The 22,350-nt window shown below is 51.9% G+C and overlaps 1 protein-coding gene across 1 annotated transcript in view; it reads right to left on the reverse strand.

Moving 5' to 3' along the window:
* Nucleotides 1-22,350, reverse strand: part of AKNA (AT-hook transcription factor) — a 58,951-nt gene that overhangs the window by 30,902 nt on the left and 5,699 nt on the right. Inside the window, exons 2-4 of the mRNA XM_055579445.1 lie at nt 10,739-11,125; nt 6,194-7,260; nt 4,217-4,291 (exon numbers count right to left, since the gene is read on the reverse strand). Coding sequence (XP_055435420.1) covers nt 4,217-4,291; nt 6,194-7,260; nt 10,739-11,012 — 1,416 coding nt within the window. The 5' untranslated portion in view covers nt 11,013-11,125. The remainder of the gene's footprint in view (nt 1-4,216; nt 4,292-6,193; nt 7,261-10,738; nt 11,126-22,350) is intronic.

The raw sequence follows: 22,350 nt of genomic DNA on the forward strand, positions 1-22,350 counted from the left end.
TAAATAACCAACTATTCTCAGCACAGCTGGGTTTCACACAGCCTTTAAAATGCTAATGGACTTTATGAAAGGGGCGGGGAGTGGAGAGAATAGGAAATGTTTCCTCAACCCCTCAGAACACACAAACCTCCCTAGCCCTTCTCCCTACTCCCCACCCCCCGTCCCCCTCCCCCAGCCCCTCCCCCATCCTTGCATCCCCACCCCCACCCCCACCAGGTGGCTTGCAGAACACACACTTCAGGAAAGACGGTTTTGTGTCATGCCCCCTGATTCTCTCTGGGGTAACTTCCGGTCTCAACTCCTCCAGACCCTCCTACAGCTGAGATGGGGGACAGCAGCTGGAGGGAGATGGCCACAGGGTAGTGAATGCAGGAAGTGAAGTGAAGTGAAACTTGCTCAGTCTTGTCTGACTCTTTGCGACCCCATGGACTATACAGTCCATGGAATCCTCCAGGCCAGAATACTGGAGTGGGTAGCCTTTTCCTTCTCCAGGGGATCTTCCCAACCCAGGGATAGAACCCAGGTCTCACGCATTGCAGGTGGATTCTTTACTGGCTGAGCCAGGGCACCCCTATCAATTCTGACCCTAAGCTGGTCCCCGGGCACCGACTCCTGATCAGCCCTATCTCCCTCCCTGCTTCCACCCCAGAACAGATCCAGTGGTGCCCCCAGGCCAGGCCCTGGGACTCCCTGGTCAGCCACCTCAGCAGCAGAAACCAGGATCATCAAGTTTGGCTCTATTAAACCTAAAAAAATAAATACATAAACAAACTCGTAAGCCTAAAAAGACAGTCGACTCAGAGTGGGCTTTGCAGCCAGAACACTGGGCTCAAACCCCAGGTTTGGCACCTGCTTGGCGAGTGATCTTGGGTGAATCCCTTAACCTCTGTGCCTCAGTTTCCCCAGTGGTAGATGACTTAGGACAGTGGTCAGTAGCATCACTTATTGCTATTGTTATTACACTGTAATATCCTCATTCTACCTTGTCCCTATGCCTCTGCCACATACCTTGCCAGGGCCTGAGCGGAGCTCACTCAGGCACGGCGAGAAACAGTGCTCACTCTGGAATCAGGCAGAGTTTAATCCCCCACTTTTAATCTCTTACCAGCTGTGGAAAGGTTGCACAAATCGCTCCAACTGGCCGAGCCTCAGTTTCCTCTTGTGAAGAGGATCAAATGAGTTGACCCTGGCAGTATGCTTAGCCTGGGGCCTGGCAGCTTTTGCTGCTCAGCAAATGCCAGTCTCCTTCCCCTGGTCCCCACCTGCCGCTGCTCCTCTACTGCTGTGCCTGGCTTGGGTCTCCAGGGTCACATCCCTGGCCTGGGGTCCAGGCCTTCCCCTGGGGGCTCTGAACAGAGTGAGTGGCTCAGCTGGCTGCTGGGAAGGTCACTCCAGCCAGCTCAACCTCAGTTCAGTTCAGTTCAGTTCAGTCGCTCAGTCATGTCTGATTGTTTGCAAACCGATGGACTGCAGCACACCAGGCCTCCCTGTCCATCGCCAGCTTCTGGAGTTTACTCAAACTCAAGTCCATTGAGTTGGTGATGCCATTCAACCATCTTGTCCTCTGTCGTCCCCTTCTCCTCCTGCCTTCAGTCTTTCCCAGCATCAGGGTCTTTTCTTTGCTATTCTTTGCATCAGGTGGTCAAAGTATTGGAGTTTCAGCTTCAGCATCAGTTCTTCCAATGAATATTCAGGACTGATTTTCCTTCGGATGGACTGGTTGGATCTCCTTGCAGTCCAAGGGACTTTCAGCAGCTCAGCCTGCAGCTTAGCAGCAGCTCAGCCTGCAGGAGCAGTAACACTTTTGCCTCTGTGAGCTGGCCTCCCTGGCGAGGGCTCTGAGCAGGAAGCCATCCTGGGGTTTCCCGAGCCTGGACAGAGCTCTGGACACAGTGAGAGGCAGGGCTGGAAACTCAGCTCCCCAAGCTCTGCAGACCCAGTGAGGCCCCTCCCAACTCAGGCTCCACGTCCTTCTCAGCACACTGGGACGGACGTGAGTCCTGCCTGTACTGTTTCCCAGGGTAGGGAGAGGATTGTTCTGCTTCCAGGAGCGTCGAGCTGACCTGTACCCACCTTTCTCTTGAGGAGAATTCTCAGGCCAAAGAATCACTTTTTCTAGAAAGCAAAAGCAGGTGAGCTAATGCTGCACCATTCCTGGCCTCTTCTACCTTACCTCTTCACACACTGGGGTCTGGGATACCAGCCAGGCTGGCGTCCCTAAATGGGGAGTCCCCACTGGGTCGGGGGAAATGTCCAGGAGACGCACATGGCTGTGATCCCACTGAGTCCCCCTGCTCATGCCTACTCTGTGCCTGGCACACAAGGGTACCCAGTGAACACCTTCATTTTAATACTGTTAATATTCTCTAATTCTTAGATAAGTACTTCCAAAACCCAGACTCATTCCCTTTAAAGAGTAAAGGAGGAAGGTAGGAAAGGAGGGAGGGAGAAGATATTCCCAGCCTCTGTTCTTGACCTTGACCTTTGGCAACCTCTGCCCCTTTTGGGGTCCTGATTCTCCAATCTGTGAGACAGGGGACCTGATGACCAGATCCTTTCTCCTTGGACCTTCTAGGAGCCTATGACAATGTGGTTTCCCCAGAAGGGATGTCTTATCAAGCCCCAACAACAGTCCTCCAGCTCTCTTTCTGCCCCTGAATCTGACTCAGAGAGCTGAAAGAAGCCTGAAGACATGGGGGTTGGGAGGGGGCAGCCCAATGGCTCCCAGGAGGCCTGCTGTTGTTCAGTCCCTAAGTTGTGTCCAACTCTTTGCAACCCCATGGACTGCAGCACTCCAGGCTCCCCTGCCCTCTATCTTCCGGAGTTTGCTCAAATTCATGTCCATTGAGTCAGTGATGCTATCTAACCATTTCATCCTCTGTTGCCCTCTTCTCCTTTTGCCTTCAATCTTTCTCAGCATCAGGGTCTTTTCTAATGAATTGGCTCTTTGCCTCAGGTGGCCAAAATATTGGAACTTCAGCTTCAGCATCAGTCCTTCCAATGAATATTCAGGGTTGATTTCCTTTAGGATTGACTGGTTTGATCTCCGAGCAGTCCAAGGGACTCTCAAGTGTCTTCTCTAACACCACAGTTCAAAAGCATCAATTCTTCAGCACTCAGCTTTCTTTATAGTCCAACTCTCAGATCCATACATGACTACTGGAAAAACCATAGCTTTGACTATATGGACTTTTGTGGGCAGAATGATGCCTCTGCTATTGAATATGCTGTCTAGGTTGGTCATAGGTTTCCTTCCGAGGAACAAGTGTGTTTAACCCCCTTTTACAGCTGTGCCCAAGGAGGCCAGGACAGAAAGGATCTGCCTGTGTCAGGAGGATGTGGGGACGCGGGGAAGTCTTGCTCCTAGAACAGGGCCCCTCCGCTTTCTCAACGTGGCGGCCTTGGCAACACGTCATGGAAGAGGAGTTGCTAGATGGTGGAAAGCAGCTCCCTGGCAGGGAGAGGGTCTCGGAGCAGGATGGGGGCAGCCTGGGTGGGGGCCCTGAGAGAGGAGGCAAGTGAGAGGGAGAGTCTGCATCTCTGCACCCCAGCTCCCACCCCTCCTCCACTGCTGCTTGATGAGGCAAGAGGCCCGTAGGCGGAAGCAGGAAGCCAGGAGGGACTGCAACAAGTTCCACTTCCTGCCTCACCCCAGAAAAGGGGAAGGTCCCAAGTGCAGTGTTCACAGCCTCCCATAGACCGGGTGAGGACTGGGCAGGATGTGGGGGGACTGATTTCCCCCTCCACACTCCCCTCTCCTGCACTAGACATTCAGAATGGGTGGAGAGGCTGTGGGTGAGAAGACAGGGGAGGAGAAAGGCAAAGGGGAGTGTTAGCCCCAGGGTGGAGCAGAAATTCTGCACTACTCCCTTGGGGCTCAGCGAGTCCAAGTAACTTCCTTAGGGTCACAGACCTAGTCAGTAATGGAGACAAGAGTTGCGCCCAGGTGGTCTTACTCCAGAGTTTATCTAGAAGGAGAGCTTCTGGTGAAATTCCTGGGCACCCCAGATTCTAGGATTCGAGGACTCAGAGCTCATCAACAGCCTGGAGAGGGCAGGTTGCCGCCCCAGGGTCACAGAGTGACCCTATGGTAGAACAAGGAAGGAATGCGTCCCCTAGCCCCAGGGTCTCTGGAGGCAGGAGGCAGTGGCTAGGGAAAAGTGTCACCCCTCCACCCCTCCACCTCTCCACCCCTCCACCGTGGCCGGCCCAGTACCTTGGCCCCGAGGCGCAGCTGGTCGATGGTGTTCTCGGCCTCGGCATACTTGGTGAGGAGCTTGTGGTAGTCCTCCTGCGGGAAGGGGGGCAACGAGGTCACACACCCGGCCTCTGACTGTGAGATTTCCCCCCACCCCGGGAACCCACTCCCCAAAGGGGGCCTCTGGGTGCCTCGGAGGGAAAGGGCTCAGTAGTGGCAGTTCAGCAGACCCCTGCAATACAGACCCCATGGCCAAATCCTGGAGGGTCTGAGGCCACAGGACCACTCATGCACCAACCTGTCTATAGCCCTGACAGCGGCGATGGCCTCAGGGTCAGCTCACTGCGATGCATAACCCAGTCACAGAGAATCTCAGCTACTTGCCTATCTATCTGAACTCTGCCTACATGTGTCTCCCCCATGGCTCTGCTCCCAGGAGTTAAGTAATATGTGCTTAGTAAATATTTCTGAATGGCTGATTGAATGAACCATCTAAGGGTCCATTGGTAGGAAAATAGAAGACTTGAAAATCACAGTTGCATTTACTCAGAGTTACAACCTGCCAGAAACAAAACTGAAGTGCTTGTTAAAACAAGTCCTTACAGAGGAAAAGCAAAAACAAATGTCACTGGTCACCTTTGAAGGAGGCCAGGGAACCGATGCATTGTTCTGAAAACTGGTTGTTAGAAGGACAGAATCCAGCATTTCTCCTGTCTTTCCCATGTGAATGAGCCCTTGGTAACCAAATAGTTGATGAAGGAAAGTTTTATTTTATAGAAGATTTCCAGCAAAAAAAAAAAAAAAAAAAAAGCAGGATACTACCACAGTCGCCCTCAGTGAAAGCCTGGATCAAGGTAATGGCCATCAATGGTCAGTATCACAAATGAGACCAGCAGGCAGTTCACGCTTCCTGAAGGCACCACCTATGATGGACTCTTGCCAAAAATCCCTACCCACATGGAACTACGATTGGGGGGAAATAAGCAAATGACTACAACTTGGAAACACCTCTAGTTCTAACTGGGCAAAACACAGGACAAAGAGAGGACAAGGAGACATATGAAAAGATATCAGAGGGTGTATCATAAAACCCCAGAATGTGGGAGACTCTGCAGGACAGAACTGATTCCTTTAACAGATAAATTACACAGAAGAAAGAGATTTGGCAGAAAATGCAAAGAAGGGACTTCCCTGACAGCCCAGTGGTTAAGACTTTTTGTCTTCAAATGCAGGGGATTTGGATTTGATCGCTGGCTAGAAAGTTAAGATCCCACATACCTCTCGGCCAAAAAAAAAAAACCAATAAAGACTTTAAAAATGGTCCACATCAAAAAAAAAAAAAAAGCAAAAAAGGCAGAAGGTGATGGTGAGAGACTTGAAGGTACAACAACCAATACCTATCTGAGCCGTGTGTGGATCCTGATTCAAACAAACTGAAATAAGCCATTTATGAGACAAAGGGGGAGATCTGAATACTGACTGGACATTGGTTAATATTAAGGAATGGGCATTAAGTTTTAGGTAGGCCGACGATTATCTTTAAGAGTGATTCCTTATTGTTAGACATACACACTGAAATATTTGAGGGTTAAATGATTTGATGCCTGAAATTTGCTTCAAAATACCCCAGGAGTAGCAGGTGAGAGGTCGAGGAGGAGAGGCCGTTGATGAAAAAGGTAGATACGGCTGTGTGATCGGGCTTCAGGGCTCATCACTGCTATTTTCTCTCTTGTATGTTTCCAGTTTTTCTTAGCAGGACTTGAAAACAAACACAGCCTATCCTTATAGCATGAGTGCAATCACTGGTTTTTTTTTTGAACAACAGGCTTGGGAGTATCTTCATCGCTGGGGGTGCAACACTCCCATCACGAGCAGGGGGCTCCTGGTTGGCCCCTCCAGATCCTCTAGACCGCCCCCCCACCCGCCCCCGCCAATCCTATTCAGCCTCCAACCCACACCAGCAGGCGCCTTGGTGTGGAAATGAGTCAGGCTTACCTGGAGCTGATGGACAAGCTTGGTGGCTTGCTCGGGTGTCTGAAATTCTTGGGGCACCCTGGTGATAGGGTGAGTAGGAGGTGGGTTCTTTCCAGGGCAGACATCTCCACTGCTCAGCAGCACCTCCCGCACAATCTCAGCAGGAGACTTGAAGATCAGTGGCTTGGCAGGGCCCTCGGGCAGCCTACTGTGGCTCCTGGCCTTGGGGGGGCGGTAGCTCTCATCTTTGGGGAACTTCACCCGGGGTCCCACCTTGGAGAAATCAGGGAGCGGGTAGTTCAGCCGCCCCCGGCCGTACTTGGGGGCATCAGAAGATGAGTGGCCAGCCAGAGTGGCTCCTGGCCTGGGGGGTGGCCTGTCCTGCCGAGCTGGCCTAGGGGAGGGGTTGGGAGGGCTGATGGAGCCGGTGAATCGGGAAGGGAGTGGCTTAGGTGATATCCGTGTCTGCTTCCAGGACTGGTCCCCGGGCTGAGGGCAGGAGAGGCTGCTGTTTTCTCTCCTCCATCTGTCTGCAGGACACTGGAGGCTCTGGGCGGGTGGTGCTGAGGGTCCCTGGAATTCCGTGGGCGTTACCAGAGCAACACTTCCTTCAGTTCTGTCATTTGGGTTGAGGAGGTGGTGGCTGGGGCTCTGGGGTGAAGTTTCTGCCAGGGCAGTGGGCTGGGGTACATCAGTCTCTCCTTCCCAGGTAGAATCCAGGTTGTCACTGGGGTGATTTAGGCTCACAGTCCCACTGCTCCAGGACCTGGGTGAGCTGAAGTCAACAGTTGGGTTGACCTCAGAATGTTCTGGAAGTTTGTCTCCACTGGCTTGTTTGCTAGAAGCCACCCAGCTTGCAGGCTGACCCCAGTCCAGAGTGGTGGGGCTGGTGCTCCCATGGCCCCCTGAGCTGAAATAGGTCTCATACCCCAACCTCGGGGAGCTCTCTCCAGCTTCCTGGACCTCAGGACCTTGCAGAGCCTCACTTGGATCCTCTTTGGTCATGTCCGATTGAGGATCCTGCTGGGGGAGCCAGCTGAGAGGCAAGTTGGAACTTTCTGGGCTGTCCTCATCCTCTTCTTCAGATTCTGGAAAGACACATCATGGCTTCATATACACTAGACCTGGACTCACTGAGTCCCATTACCTAGGTCATCTCAACCCCTGGGCTTTCATTTTCTTAATATGGGGTGATGGCAAGAAGCCCAGTAAATTCCCCCATATGGACAAATACTTACCTAATACTTCCTCTGGTGGTCTCAAAGGTCTTCCAACCTCAATCCTTAAACCTGGTTGTCCCCCTAGTGTTTTCTGTCTCAGCAAATGGAAACATCACCCCATCCAACTGCACAAGGCAGAAACCTGCAGGGTGTCTTTGCTATTTCCCTTTCCCTAAACCTCACAATCCAACCTGTCACCTGCTCCGTTCCTGGTTACCTCCTAGGGTGCTCTCAAACTCACCTACTGCCCTAAAGCCTCTTGCCTGGACCGCTGTAGCAGCCACTTAATCATCTTATCCTCCATCTGAAAATTCACCAGTATCTTCCTGTTGTTCCCAGGACAGAGCTGAGCCTTTGACAGGACAGGGCTGGAGGTCCCTGTCTCCATCCCCCATTAGCTCTCCTGTTCCAGCTCTTTCCACGGTCCCTCTCAGTCTTTCCCTGGTCTAGCCGTGCCACATCCTCTCTTGCCACAGGGCCTCTCTACTTGCTGACCTCTCTGGTAGGGTCCTCTTGCCCTCTCTTTGCCTAGTTAACTCCTATTTGTCCTTCACACATTAGCTCAACCTTGACCTCATCAAGGCAGTCTTCTCTAACCTTCCTAACTTAGGTCAAAATCTCCCTTTTATAGGCTTTCACATGACTGAATACCTCTACTTTGAAATACTTATTACAGTGGCAGCTTTCTATTTATTTATGTGATTGTTTGATTAATATTTTCTTCCCCCACTATACTGTAAGCTCCATGAGGACGAAGATACCCTCTGCTTTTATTTACTATTGTATTTGCAGAGGAACTGCTCAATATTGGTTGACAGAATAGAAAGAAGAAGGAAGGGAGGGATAAAAGACAATAATGCATGCAAAACTCCCCCAAAATGGATAGTTGTTGGAATTATTATACAGTAGGTGCTCAATATTCATTCATGCATCCTACTCACCCACCATCCCACTCATCCATTTGTCACCCACTCATCCATTGATCCGGAGAAGGCAATGGCACCCCACTCCAGGGTTCTTGCCTGGAGAATCCCATGGACAGAGGAGCCTGGTAGGCTGCAGTCCATGGGGTCGCTAAGAGTCAGACACGACTGAGCGACTTCACTTTCACTTTTCACTTTCATGCACTGGAGAAGGAAATAGCAACCCAGTCCAGTGTTCTTGCCTGGAGAATCCCAGGGATGGGGGAGCCTGGTGGGCTGCCATCTATGGGGTCGCACAGAGTCAGACACGACTGACGCGACTTAGCAGTAGCAGTATCCATTAATCCAACCATCTATCCTTCCAATAATCCATCCATCCACCTATCCACCCACTCACCCATCCCTCATCCACTCACCTACCTATCCATTCATTACCCATCCATTTACCCACTCATCAACCTATCCATCTATCCATTCACATATCCACTACCCACTCACCTATCAACCACTCACCCAATCATCCACTCATCCATCTATTTATCCACCTATCTGCCTATCCACCCACCCATCCATCCATCCATCCATCTATCCATCTATGCATCATCCATGAAGTCAATGCTTATTGAGCACTTACACTGTCCCAGACCCCATGTCCGCCTCTGGCACAGATCCCGAGTTTCAGGAGATACAGTCTGGGTACCACCAAGCACAGACTCTCTGCTCTGGCAGATGCACCTTTGCCATAATCTTTATGTCACTCTTTGCTTCCCCATGCTCTTTCCTCTAGCCTTGGCACTTCTATATCTTTCCACTCCTTAAAATTTCCTTTAGCCAGCCTCTCTTGTTTACAGCAGATTAAGTAACTTGCTCACGCAGTGGCTCAGAGCAGTTCTGGACTTGGAAGCAAGGTCCCAGCTATGAAGGAAAGTTAATCTCTGCTGATGGGGAACATGCGGTGGAATGAAGAGGTCGGACTTTGGAACCAGGCAGCCATGGGTTCATTCCTGGCTTTTCTGATCCCTCACCGGGCACCATGAATAAGAAGTTGACCGCTGTGGCGGTCTTTATCTGGAGGCTAGTCTCCTACTGGCAGAAGGCGGTGAGTAAAGAAGGAGGCACGGTTTGTGCCCTGCCCAGCCCTGTGCCTGGGACAGAGTAAGGATGTGGCAGCGGCTGTTACATCACAGCAGGGGGCAACCACGTGACCTCAAGGAGAGATCCCATTTGCCATTCCCTGAGGAGAGCTCAGAAATGGCTCCCGAGTGGGTAGCTGTGGGCAAACCCCACTTTACACAGACCTGGCCTGAGGAACCTGGGGTCACTGCACAATCTGCTGTCAGCCTGATGGCTTCTCTGACATCCATGAGGGCCTACCTGATTGCAGAATCCTAAGACGGGGGTGTTTCACTCATATTCAAATGCAGTAGGCACAACGTAATCAAACTCGATGGTATTATTATTCCCATTTCACAGATGGGGAAAATCAAGCTTCAGAAAGGAGAAAGGACTTGCTGAGCCAAGCTAGGAATTTAGTCTCAGTTGTTTTTGATGCAAAGAGAACGGTTATTTTAGAAAACAAGGGAAGCCAACATTCTCGTTGCTAACTGGGATTTTAAAAAATTGTAAAAATGGGCATAACCCCTGAACCAGGCAATTAAAATTATCAAGGTTATTATCAAATCAGGTGTGCAAAGATAGACTAATGCCATAGCTCTGCATTATTTGTAATAGCAAAAAACTAGAAATTACCCAATGCTCAGCAGTAAGAGGATTGGCTCAACAAATTACAGAATACCCACACCATGGAATTCCTAAGCAGACATTAGAAATGATTTGTGGAAGAATATGTGATAAGCTGGGAAAGTGTTCGTATCTGTTAGGTTACAAAAAAGCAAGCTACAATATAGCTTGTAGAATGGTCTATATTCATATTACATATATATATATTTTCACACATATGAAAAAGAGCAGCTATCTGGATAATGAGTAATTTTCAGTCTTTTTCTATTTTGGTTTGTATTTTCTGATTTTTCTGCAATGGACAATACTGTTTATATAATTTAAATCTTTAAAAAAATTTCAATTATAGGCTTCATTAAGTGGATAACAAACAATGTCTTACTATATAGCACAGGGAACTCTGCTCAATGTTATGTGGCAGCTGGATGGGAGGGAAGTCTTGGGGACAAAGTATACATGTATATGAATGACTGAGTCCCTTTGCTGTCCACCTGAAGACATCACAACATTTTTAATCAGCTATACTTCAACATAAAATTAAAAGTTAAAAAAAATTTAAGCATAGACTTCATAGATTTTAATTTAAAAAATTCTGAAACTCCACACTCACTTCCCACCTCCCTCCCGCTAGAAGGTGGGATGTTCAGGGTACCACTGTGGCATTGTAGGGGAGTCAGCCTCACCGGCTTCTGAAGACTCTCCAGATTCGGGATCCTGGCACCCAGCAGGCTGTGAGTCTGGGCCCCACTTCAGTGGCTGCAGGCACTGCTGGGCCTGGCGGAAGTCCTCCAGGAGCTCGGGGCTGCTCGTGGTGGGAAAGGGTCCCTCCTCTTCTGAGCTGCGTGTGCCACTCTCATCAGCATCCTTTCCCTTTTCAGCCCAGGCCCAGCGCCGCCGCTGGGGCCCCTTCCCCAGGCCTGGCTCGACCCAGTGGACCTCTGTTCCAGAGCTGGCCATTGGGCCTGGCCTGCGTTTCACCTGGGCCCCTTCATTTTCAGGAGGTGGAGCTGCCCCTATGGGCACCAGAGTCCCCACTGGCCCGTCTTAGCACCAGCCATCCTGCTTGTGGCCTGTCGGGGACACAAACAAAGGGAGACCATGAGTCCTCGAGCCTCCTCCTGTCTTCAGGAGCAGGAATCAGCAGCAGGAACTTTGCAATCAGAAGCCCTGGTTCAGTCCTGGCTCCAGCCCTTTGAAGCTGCCTGACCTTGGCCCGATCATTCCACCTTGGATTCCTTCATGAGTAAAACTGGGGTAATAATTCTTCTTTCTCTAAAGAGTTTTGTAAAATGACCTGAGATACAGGATAAGGAGCCCAGACGTCAGCAAACGGCAGGGTTCCCTGTGTGCCGTGACCGTGGGCCAGGGTCCCCATGTGGGCGCTGGGGCACAGGCCCTGTTCACTTGAGAACTGAGAGCCCAGAGGTAGCAGACAAACAACCGCAATTGCAAATCCAAGTGAGAGTGATGGGGAAGCCCAGGGAGGGATCCCGGGGGTCCAGAGCTGGCCCAGAAGGTCAAGATATAGGTCCCATGTAGAGAGCGTGTCCTCTGGGAAACTTCCTGAGCCCCCTCGGGTAAGAATCAAGACTGGGAGTGAGGGAATGGTGAAAACAGCATTCCGGTACCCCAGATAATTGAAAACAGGTACTCAAATGAATACATGTGCACACACTTTCCTAGCAGCACCGCTTGTAACCACCAAAAGGTAGAAACAACCCAGACGTCCATCCATGGATGAATGGACCACCGAGTTGTGGTCCATCCACACAGAGGAGTATGGTCCGGCCACAAAAAGGAATGAAGCGCTCACACATGCTACAGGGATGAACCTCCAAAACAGGATGCTAAGTCAAAGAAGCCCAATACAAAAGGCCACAAACTGTATGATTCTGTCCATATGGAATATCCACAATAGGTGAATCCACAGAGAAAGGAGACTAGTGCTCTTAGCTGGGGCAGAGGGGAGTGACTGCTGAGCGGACATAGGTGTCCTTTTGGGGTGATGAAAATGTTTTGAAACTAGATAACAGTCGTTGCACAGCTTTATAAATATACTAAATGCTGCTGAATTGTTCACTGGAAAGTGGTTAGATTCATGTTGTGAATTTCACCTCAATTGGAAAAAAACAAAAAGAGCATTCCAGGCAGAAGACCATCAAGTACAAAGGCCCGGAGGCAGGAGGGGCACGTGGACATGGCTTCCTGATGGCGGTGCTATCTGCGGGCAGGGGCTGGGGCTCTGAGAACAGACAGTGTGGGCCTGAGACGTGATGACCAGACCCGGGGGCCCCCTGGGGCCTGTTCAGGAATTTGCAGCATATCCCTGACTTGGGAGAGCACCCAGAGGCGTGGTTACAAGTTTCACTCCGGCTGCTTGGGGAGAATGAGCCAGAAAGGAGAGGCTGGCTACTGAGAGAGCCATGGCAAGGGAAGGATGGCTGGAGAAGGGCTCCTCACCACCTGCCTTCTCTCCTCTCTTCTTTTCCCTCTTTTCTTCTTCCCTCCCATCTCCTCTCCCCTCCTGCTATGGCCAGCACCCCCCAAACACTCCCTCTGAGTCCTAGAAACACAAAGCTGGCAGAGCAGTGGCATGGTCCCACCCAAGGGGCTCCTGCAAAGGACCCACTCTGCAGATGGGGAAACTGAGGCCCAGAGCGTGAAGGGGCCTTGCCTGAAGCCGTGCACAGGTCAGGACAAGGCTGTCATGAGACGTCACCTTGCAGTTAGGGTAGTTAGGGTCCTGGCTCTTCCCTCCATACCCTGGGGACAATGAGAATAACTCCAGGCCTCTCAGGACAGATTTATCTGTGTTTGTCCCTGCAGCCTCGTGAGTGATCGGGTCCTGGTCAGAGCCTTGGTTTTTACCGTTGAGAAAAGCCAGCAGGCAACAATTTCTCGACAGAGTCCCCCAGGGATCAGCACAGCCCGAGAAAGTCTGCCGTCTACTCAAGGGCCGGCGTAGGAACGGGGAATAACACTGTTCTCTCTCTGGTCTCAGGGTCCTCACCCTCTTCCCCTGACCCAATTGTCTTCCCTCCTCCTCGAGTGTCCCCCAGATCACCCTGTAAGCCTCTGCGTGATCGCCACCACACAGGCTGGACCCTCTCTCTGCTGGCCCAGACAAGACGCTTTACTACCTGTTCTCAATCTGTTCTCACCCCAAACAGGTAAGGAGGTCAAAAGAAAACTAGTTTTCAAGTGAGAAAACTAGACCTCAGCATGGAGGGGTGACGTAGCCGAGACCACCCAGCTGGTTAGTGACAGCAAGATTGCGACTGTCGCTCGTGGGCACAGTGGGGGAAGGAGAGGGCGGCTGGATTGAGAGCGTGGCACTGACACATGTGTATTACTATATACAAACGAGACCACCAGTGGGAAGCTGCTGTGTAACCCAGGGAGCTCAACCTGGCGCTCCGGGACAACCCTGAGGGGTGGGATGGAGTGGAGCGGTGGAAGGAGGTTCAGGAAGGACGGGACTGTGTCTGCTTACGGCTGATTCACACTGTTGTGTGGCAGAAACCAAAACAACACTGTAAAGCAGTTATCCTCCAACTAAAGTTTAAAAAAAAAAAGAATTTGTAACAATCGACTTTGGCCCAGTGAGGGGCCAATTTTTTTTTTTTTTAAATCACACACCATTAAAAATATATTTGCTCATATACCTAATACATATGTATTTCTGATAACATTATCCACATGACTTCTCACGTGAACATGTTAAAAAAAAAATATATATATATATAATTGAATTTTTTAAAGATCCAATAGAAAACAAATATTTGAAAAGGAAGTTCTAATCCTTGCTCCTTATACTCTCTTGGGGGTCTGTACCCCTCTTGGAAATTCCTGATAACTTGAGCGCTCATACAAGAGACAGATTCACTTTGCTATATAGCAGAACCCAACATAACAATGTAGAGCGATTATACTCCAATTAAAAATAAAAGACAAAAAGAAAAAAACAATTCACTTGTTTTGCCTAATAGTAATAAAGACTCAAGGGAAAAAAAAAATCCTCTAAGAATGCAGAGCCCTAGGTTGACCCAAACAGAGCAGGATTGCAGGGCCTGGGACAGGGCCCAGGAATCTGCATTTTAAACAGCTCTTCAGGCAAGGCCCATTCTTTGCCCTTGACTAGTATTCTTGCCTGGAGAATCCCAGGGACAGAGGAGCCTGGTGGGCTGCCATCTATGTGGTCACACAGAGTCAGACACGACTGAAGCGATTTAGCAGCAGCAGCAGCAGGCCTTCCGGACCCTGCTGCTATGGCAGGTGTAGGAGGTGCTGAAAGCCGTTGCTTTTCTCTTTTTGAAACTTCTGCCAAGGAAGGGGGTGGGGGAGGCATGTGGGGTTTTCTGATGCTTTAAAGGGCTTTTTTCTGGTCGTGCCACAGAGCAGCCCGCCCAATCACAGGGGCCTCGGGCGCACAAAGAGGAACATCCTGTCTCCTGGGATGACTCAGTCATGGCAGAAATCTCACTGTGACCAGGGGTAACCGCCTGTCAGAGGCAGCTGCGGTCACTGGCTGGACTTTTGCATATGTTCCCCTGTGAGCCTTTCGTGAGCAACACCCCTGCCTTTTGTGCAAGCCACAGGCTCCAGGACCAGTCGGTCAGCCAGTCAGTCAACAAACACACATGAGTGCCAATCACATGCGGACTTCATGCTGGGCCAGGACAGTTTTTCACTAGGCAACCGAGAAAGAGAAGCAGGCAGGGGTCCAGAGACAAGCTTCTGGGCTTGGTGCAGCTGCTCCACCTTGAACAGCTGGGCTTCAGTTTTCTCACCAAGATGGAGAAAACGCCACCTGCCTTTCAACCGCGGGAGGCGGCACCCTATGAGGGTGGGCTGGGAGGTAAGAACTTAGAGTTTCCTGGTTGACTTGTTGGCTTCTGAAGACCACAGACTCACAACTCTCAACTCCCTCCTCCTCCTTGAGATCCTACTTCATAGTAACAGATATTAACACATATTGAATGCCCAGTGGGTGCAAATTAACTTGAAAAAAAAAAAACAAAAAAACCCTGGGACTTCCCTGGCTGTCCAGTGGTTGGGATTTATTTCACCTATCTAGGGTGCAGGTTGGGACCCTGATTGGGGAGCTAAGATCCTGTGTGGCTCGAGGCCAAAAAACCAAAACATAAAACAGAAGCAATATTGTAGCAAATTCAATAAAGACTTTAAAAATGGTCCACATCAAAAGTTTAAAAAAAAAAAACTCAGCCCTGTGATCTACTGTGTGCCAAGCGCTACACCATACACGAGGAATACAGACATGAGTAAAAGCATTCCAAAATTTCAGATGAGGGGTACAGAAGGGCTATTGTTGCAGGAAGCCTGAAACTGGGCCTGAGAGACAAAGGGTTTGGAGGAAGAAGAATGAGGAAGGGCGTTACAGGCAGAGGGAATGGTACAGGCAGAGGTGCAGAGGTCTGAAAGGGCGAACAGAAGTTGGCTGAGGCTATGGCAGGGCCCCTGACTGAGGGCCAAAGGCAGGCTGGTTCTAGTCGGCCTTCTGAGGGCACATGGCGGCTTCCGAGGGGCGGTGGGGTTGGCGGGCTGAGCTCGGGAGAGCCCCAGGAGCACTGAGTCTCATCAGGAGCTGGGCTGTCCTGGAGGGGGCCCTGCCAGCCCTGGGGGAGCTAGCCCCAGAAGGCAGCGCCAGCCACTCCCCGCGCCTTTGGTGCGCCACCTCCCTGCTGCTCAGACGGTAAAGCGTCTGTCTACAACGCGGGAGGCCCGGGTTCGATCCCTGGGTTGAGAAGATCCCCTGGAGAAGGCAGTGGCAACCCACTCCAGTACTCTTGCCTGGAAAATCCCATGGATGGAGGAGCCTGGTGGGCTACAGTCCATGGGGTCGTAAAGAGTCGGGCACAACTGAGCGACTTCACTTTCCTTTCCCTGCCGCCACGCCACCTCTCGCCTGGTTCTCCTGAGGGTCTCTGAGCCCCTTGTGGTGTCTCTCCACTTCCTGAGGGGCTCAGCCACCCCCACGGGGCTTCTCTGTCCCCTCAGTCCAAAAGTGAAGACCCTTCCCTTCATGGCTCTGTCCCCAGGTTCTCCTCTGCCAACTTCAGCTGCACAGCCCACCTCTGCCCACCTACCCTGCCCTCCAAAACCCTGTACTGTCCAGTCAGGGCTCTCCGAGGCAGCCCCCACCACACCCACCCAGTCCCTGACATCTCCCAAATGTAGAAACCGAGCCGGAGGGAGGCGGTCAGCTTTCACAAGACCTCACAGCCCGGAAGTGTGGCCAGTGATCGAAACCCAGGGCTTGTGACTCTGAAACCAAGTCCATCAGACTCGGTGGGCAGTGAGAGGAAGGGGAAGGAACCCCCCTCTGCCCTTTACCAAGTGGCTGGTCCTCTCCGAAAAGGCAGGGCTTTTGAGCTCACAGCCCTGTACTCAGCTGCCCTCCGTGGCTAGCTGGCAGGGCACAGACCTGCTGTTATCAAGGCGGGGGGGTGGGGGAGGTGTCCTGCCAGCTGTGTAGAAACTAGTTCCCTGAGTTCCCCAGCCACTTTCCACACTGGATGTGCCCCCTGCCCATCAGCGGTAGTAGAGGGCCAGGAGAAAGAGGAGAGATGCCCCTCGCTGCTGTGGACTCTTGTTCCACCAATCTAATTCCACCAATCTAAAAACTGGGCTGGGTCTGGGGGCCCCTCCCTGGCTTCTCTCCTTGTCCTTGTGCAGCAGAAGGGCCACTCTTTAATGGGGACCCCACCTCCCACTGCATCCTGGCTGCTCCCCATCCATGCATCATGTCTGAAGCCCCTTAGCAGCCCATGGGATGAACTCGCCATGTGCAGAGAAGAAAGAACTCCCCAGGCACAGAGAGGGACCAGCGCTTGCCCAAGTTCACAGAGATCAGAACCAGAGCTCAGGCTGGGATCCAGGATTCCGAGGCTTGAGGAAATGCCCCCCAAATCCACCCCTGCCCCTGGGGGCTGGGCTCCCGAAAGCCGCAGAGAAGTAATACGGCTGCCGCAGCTGCCACTTCCTGGCTGGGCTGGTCCAGATGCCTGGACTGTCCCAGAGAGCCTGTGACTGGCCCGTCCAGGGGGAAGGCGGCTCCTCTGACCCCCCATCCTCCTCCGCTCCCTCACCTCTCTCAGGCTCCACCACCATCCTGCTGGCCCAGGCTCAGGGGACCTGCATGTGAGGTCTTTGTTCCAAACCTGGGGAGCCCCCTGTCTCCACGGCACCCTGGCCCGCCTCCAGGCCGCTCTGCCAGCCCCAGCCGCTGCTCACAGACAAGCATCGCTCCCCACCTCTCCCCGCCCCGCTGTGGCTGAGGCCGCCTTGCCTCGGCAGGAAGCGCCCAGCCTTATTTCCTACAAGTGTTTCTCAGAAGGAGGGGGTTTGTCTGTGCGCAGAGTAAGAGGGAACAGAGGGAGCTTAACCCCTTGCAGGCCCTCTGCGGGTTGGCACCGCTCAGCAAAGGACTTGAAGAAACTTCCAGTGTCAGAGCTTGGGACCATCTCCACCAGAGTATACAATGGGGACAAAAAAGCCCAGAGAAGGTCAGAGAGTTGGCCAGGGTCACACAGCATGCTGAGCCTGGAAGGAGGCCTCCAGCAGCCTCAACCCTCTAAGAGCTTTCTCCACAGCCCCTACTCTGCAGATCATGACCTTGTTCGAAGCCCCCTCACTAAGGCACAGTGCCCATCTGTACAATGGGAGCCTAGGCTGGGATTGGATGGGAACAGGAGGCAGATGCTTGCTTGGCACCCTTCCAGCCCTTTACAGCCTGTAGGATGAACTCATCATGTGCCAATAAGCACACCCCAGGCACCAGCGTTTGCCCAAGTTCACTGAGATCAGAATCAGAGATCAGGTTGGGATCCAGCTAGAATACTCTGGCCTGTCTGCCAATACCTCAGGGAGGCTTCCAACACCTCAGGGAGGCTGCAATGATTCCTGCCATCCCACCCACTGTCCTCCTCCCAAGCTGGGCCTGTAATTAAGAGGGATATTTTCCAGGCATCATGGAGGTAGAGAACTGGCTGATTGCTGTTCAAACTGAACTTCACTGGCAGGGCACAAGACAGGCCAAGCCCTGGCTCCACTAGACATAGACAGTAAACAATCATGGAGAGAGACAGAGAGGGTGACATGAGATGAAGATCCATATCCCAGGCTGCTTTCAGTAACACTGATGCCTAGGTTCACCCAGAGTAACAGCATCAGTCTTTGGGCATCAGTGATTTTAAAGTGTCCCAGGTGACTGGAATGTGTGGCCCTGGTAGCCAATCTGTGGGTCAGAGGGTCATGTGTTGGGGCAAAGAGTTTGGGGATGGCCAGGAGGGTCTTTGTGAGAAGGTGACATTCAAACAGGGGACCAGAAGGAAAAGATGGGCAGGAGTAAGCCACAAGAAGGGCTGAAGGTAGAGTATTCTGGAAGGGTGAGTGCAAAGGGCAAGGTGGGAACCAGCGGGGCTTTCCCTGGGAACAGCAAGTGTGTGTGTGCAGAGCAGAGTGAGCCAAGGTGGAGAGGGGTGGCCTCAGTGTCCGTCCCCTGCAGTCTGGCTCCCAGCCCTGGCCCTGCCCAGGATCCAGGGATTCTGATTCAGGAAACAGAAAAAGACACTGTGGCCTCTGTGTTGTCCAAAAAGCCCTCTGATTAGTGCTGCTGAGCAGCCAGGTTTGGAAACTACCCAGGTAGGACAGAAAAATGTATTTTACAGACAGTTCGGACCTGGCTTCAAATCCCAGTCCCACCTCTTTCTTGAGAACTCTGTGACCTTTGAGCCTTCACCTCAGCCTTCCAAGCCTCAGTTTCTTCATTTATAAAACAGGGATAAGAAGAATAGCCGCTCTGCAGGACTGCTGCCAAGATCCAGTGAGGTAACATTTGCAAAGTGCAGAGCCCCGGTGCTTGGAGCATACACGTGAGAAGGAATGAATGAATTCTCCCAAGGTCAGCTTGTATCCGGCAAAGCTAGAACCGGGTGCCCTCATCCCAGTAATCACCCCATCCCCTCCCCTGCCTTTTTCTCACATCTGGGGGGCGGGGTCTACCCGCAGCCTCAGCCAAAGGTGGAACGGAGCCAATTCCTAATAAGGCTCCTCCCTGCCAGTTCTGGTGACCATGTGGGCCATTGTGTGAGGGGCGGGCTCCCCTGACACCCCGTCACTCACTCACTCTCTCCCTCCCTGGCCATTAATTCAGGCAGCACTGCCATCAAAATGCCAGGTGGCTGCTGCTTCCAGGCACGCCGTGCAGCCCCTAAATAACCCCCCACCCCTAACTTAGAAGCAGGCGCCGAACCCCAAGGGAGACAGCCCCTGTGTGCCCTGTTCCATCTCCTTGACACCCCAGGCTTACCAACCCTTCTCCCTTCCTTTGCTTGTGTGGTGCCCTCCGCCAGCACATCATCTCCAACTACAGGCCGAATGCTACTTAACCAACCAAGCTCATTCATTATATGGTTACCCTGGCACCTGCCCTGGGCTTCCTTGGTGACTCAGATGGTAGAGAATCTGCCTGCAGTGTGGGAGACCTGGGTTTGATCCCTGGGTCGAGAAGATCCCCAGGAGAAGGGAATGGCAACGAACACTCACTTTTTGAACCCACCCTTCTGTACGCAGCTTGGCCCCCATCTTTGACTCAAGTGCGCAGGCCAGAACCGACCACCATGCTGGATACTTCCCTCTTACACCCCATAACCAATCCATCATCAACTGCTAGTGATTTTATTTCCTAAATCTCACTGGAATCCATTCCGTCACTGCATCCCTACGTGGCCTCTTGCAACAGCATCTCCTGGAAAGCCCAAGGATCTCTCCAGGCCCTTCCGAACACTGTACCAAGTGCTCTTCGCAAAACGGACATGTCCAAACACAGCCCTTCTCTGCTTAAAACATTGTGCTAAGCTGCCCACTATTCTGAGAAAGAAGATGAAACTCCACAGCTAGGCTGCACTCCAGCCTCTCTGTCCTCAGCATGCTTGGGGAACACGGGGGGCTCCTTGGTGTCCCTGGGACAAACGTACAGTGCCCCCCTCTTCACTCAACCCCACTTCTTCTCCCTGGTGACTTGCAGTCAGCCTGCAGATCCCAGAACCATGTGCCCTTTTTGCAGACTTGCCAATTGGAATTAGACGTTGGGTCTGCTTCCCAGGTGCCTATGGTGGTAAAGAATCTGCCTGCCAATGCAGGAGACATAAGAGACGCCGGGTCAGGAAGATCCTCTGGAGGACGAAGTGGCAACCCACTCCAGTATTCTTGCCTGGAAAATCCCACAGACAGAGGAGCCTGGCAGGCTACAGTCCATAGAGTCGCAAAGAGTCGGACGTGACTGAGCACGGTCTGCCTGACACCTGGGAGCTCTGTGAAGCACACCACTACCCAGCGCCCAGCACAGACCCTGACGCGCAGGAGAAGCGCGGCGGACGCCTGCTGGCTGATCTTCTGAATCTAGCCTGTCATCCCAGCCTTGTTTGTGGCCCTCACAGCCACCCAGTGAGGCTGACGTGACACCCCCAGTTTACAGGTAGGTAAACAGAGGCCTCAGATACGCAGATGACACCACCCTTATGGCAGAAAGTGAAGAGGAACTAAAAAGCCTCTTGATGAAAGTGAAAGAGGAGAGTGAAAAAGTTGGCTTAAAGCTCAACATTCAGAAAACGAAGATCATGGCATCCGGTCCCATCACTTCATGGCAAATAGATGGGGAAACAGTGGAAACAGTGTCAGACTCTATTTTTTGGGGCTCCAAAATCACTGCAGATGGTGACTGCAGCCATGAAATTAAAAGATGCTTACTCCTTGGAAGGAAAGTTATGACCAACCTAGATAGCATATTGAAAAGCAGAGACATTACTTTGCCAACAAAGGTCCGTCTAGTCAAGGCTATGGTTTTTCCTGTGGTCATGTATGGATGTGAGAGTTGGGCTGTGAAGAAAGCTGAGCACCAAAGAATTGATGCTTTTGAACGATGGTGTTGGAGAAGACTCTTGAGAGCCCCTTGGACTATAAGGAGATCCAACCAGTCCATTCTGAAGGAGATCAGCCCTGGGATTTCTTTGGAGGGAATGATGCTGAAGCTGAAACTCCAGTACTCTGGCCACTTGATGCGAAGAATTGACTCATTGGAAAAGACTCTGATGCTGGGAGGGATTGGGGGCAGGAGGAGAAGGGGACGACAGCGGATGAGATGGCTGGATGGCATCACTGACTCGATGGACGTGAGTCTGGGTGAACTCCGGGAGTTGGTGATGGACAGGGAGGCCTGGCGTGCTGCGATTCATGGGGTCGCAAAGAGTCGGACACGACTGAGCGACTGAACTGAACTGAACTGAAACAGAGGCCCCAAGAGTCACAACAACTTGCCCACAGTCACAAAGCTGGTGAGTGCCGCTAGAGATTCAGACGCGCAAAGACCCAAGTCTTAACAGCCATGCTTGGTCCTCACACTGTATATACTGTGGAGATCATTAATAATCCAGGCACCAGAAAATCAGGAGGGGAGCTTATAACCCGAATTGCAACTCACTAAGTCAACGTTCTGACTTTATAAGGAGGCTCTGGTTCCTCACAAAGCCTTTCGGTTTTCTGAAGTGCTTTCCCATCCTTCACAGCATTAGATGCTTGAGAAACACCTTGGGAAATGGGCAGGACAAGGATATGATTTCATCATATGCATCAGGGAAACAGAGGCCCAGAGATGGGTCAGAAGCAAAGGAGCAAACACAAACCTTTGGCCCCTACTGCCAGCGACTTAGCAGCAGCAGCAGCCAGGGCTTGAGCACCTTCATCAGAAGCACGCCTGGAGGGCTGTGTCTGCACGAGCCAGTTCTCAACACAGGAGCTCAGCGAGCCCTGGCCATTTGTTTCCTCAGCCCCTGGGTCACAATGCTCCAATGTCCTGATGGCTATTTCTCACCCACACTCCCTACTCCCCGCCTCCACAATCATTCTTAAGCCCCACCTAAATGCCTGGCACGTTAATCAGGCTGGAAAGTGAATCTTTTTTCAAGCCTTCTGGTGCCTCCCAGGACACAGCACAGGACATGGCCCAGGATCCAGACAGGCGTTGCTGGCTGATGTGATGAGCCCTGGACAGTCGCTCCTTTACATGATGTCCCGAGGCCCATGGGGTACCGGGGACCCGCAGGCTTCTCAGCCATCCTGAAGGAAACCATGGCTGTTATTTCATCCTCAGTGCCTCCTTGAGCTCTCTCCTTCCCTGGGGAAGAAATGAAAACCCACCCTGAGGTCACCCACTCTTTCCTGCCCAGATTGCTGAATTTGCACCTATCGTTAAAATCCACAGGGGTAAGGAGGCAGG

This window comes from Bubalus kerabau, chromosome 4 (genome assembly GCF_029407905.1).
Source record: "Bubalus kerabau isolate K-KA32 ecotype Philippines breed swamp buffalo chromosome 4, PCC_UOA_SB_1v2, whole genome shotgun sequence".
NCBI classification, from domain to species: domain Eukaryota; kingdom Metazoa; phylum Chordata; class Mammalia; order Artiodactyla; family Bovidae; genus Bubalus; species Bubalus kerabau.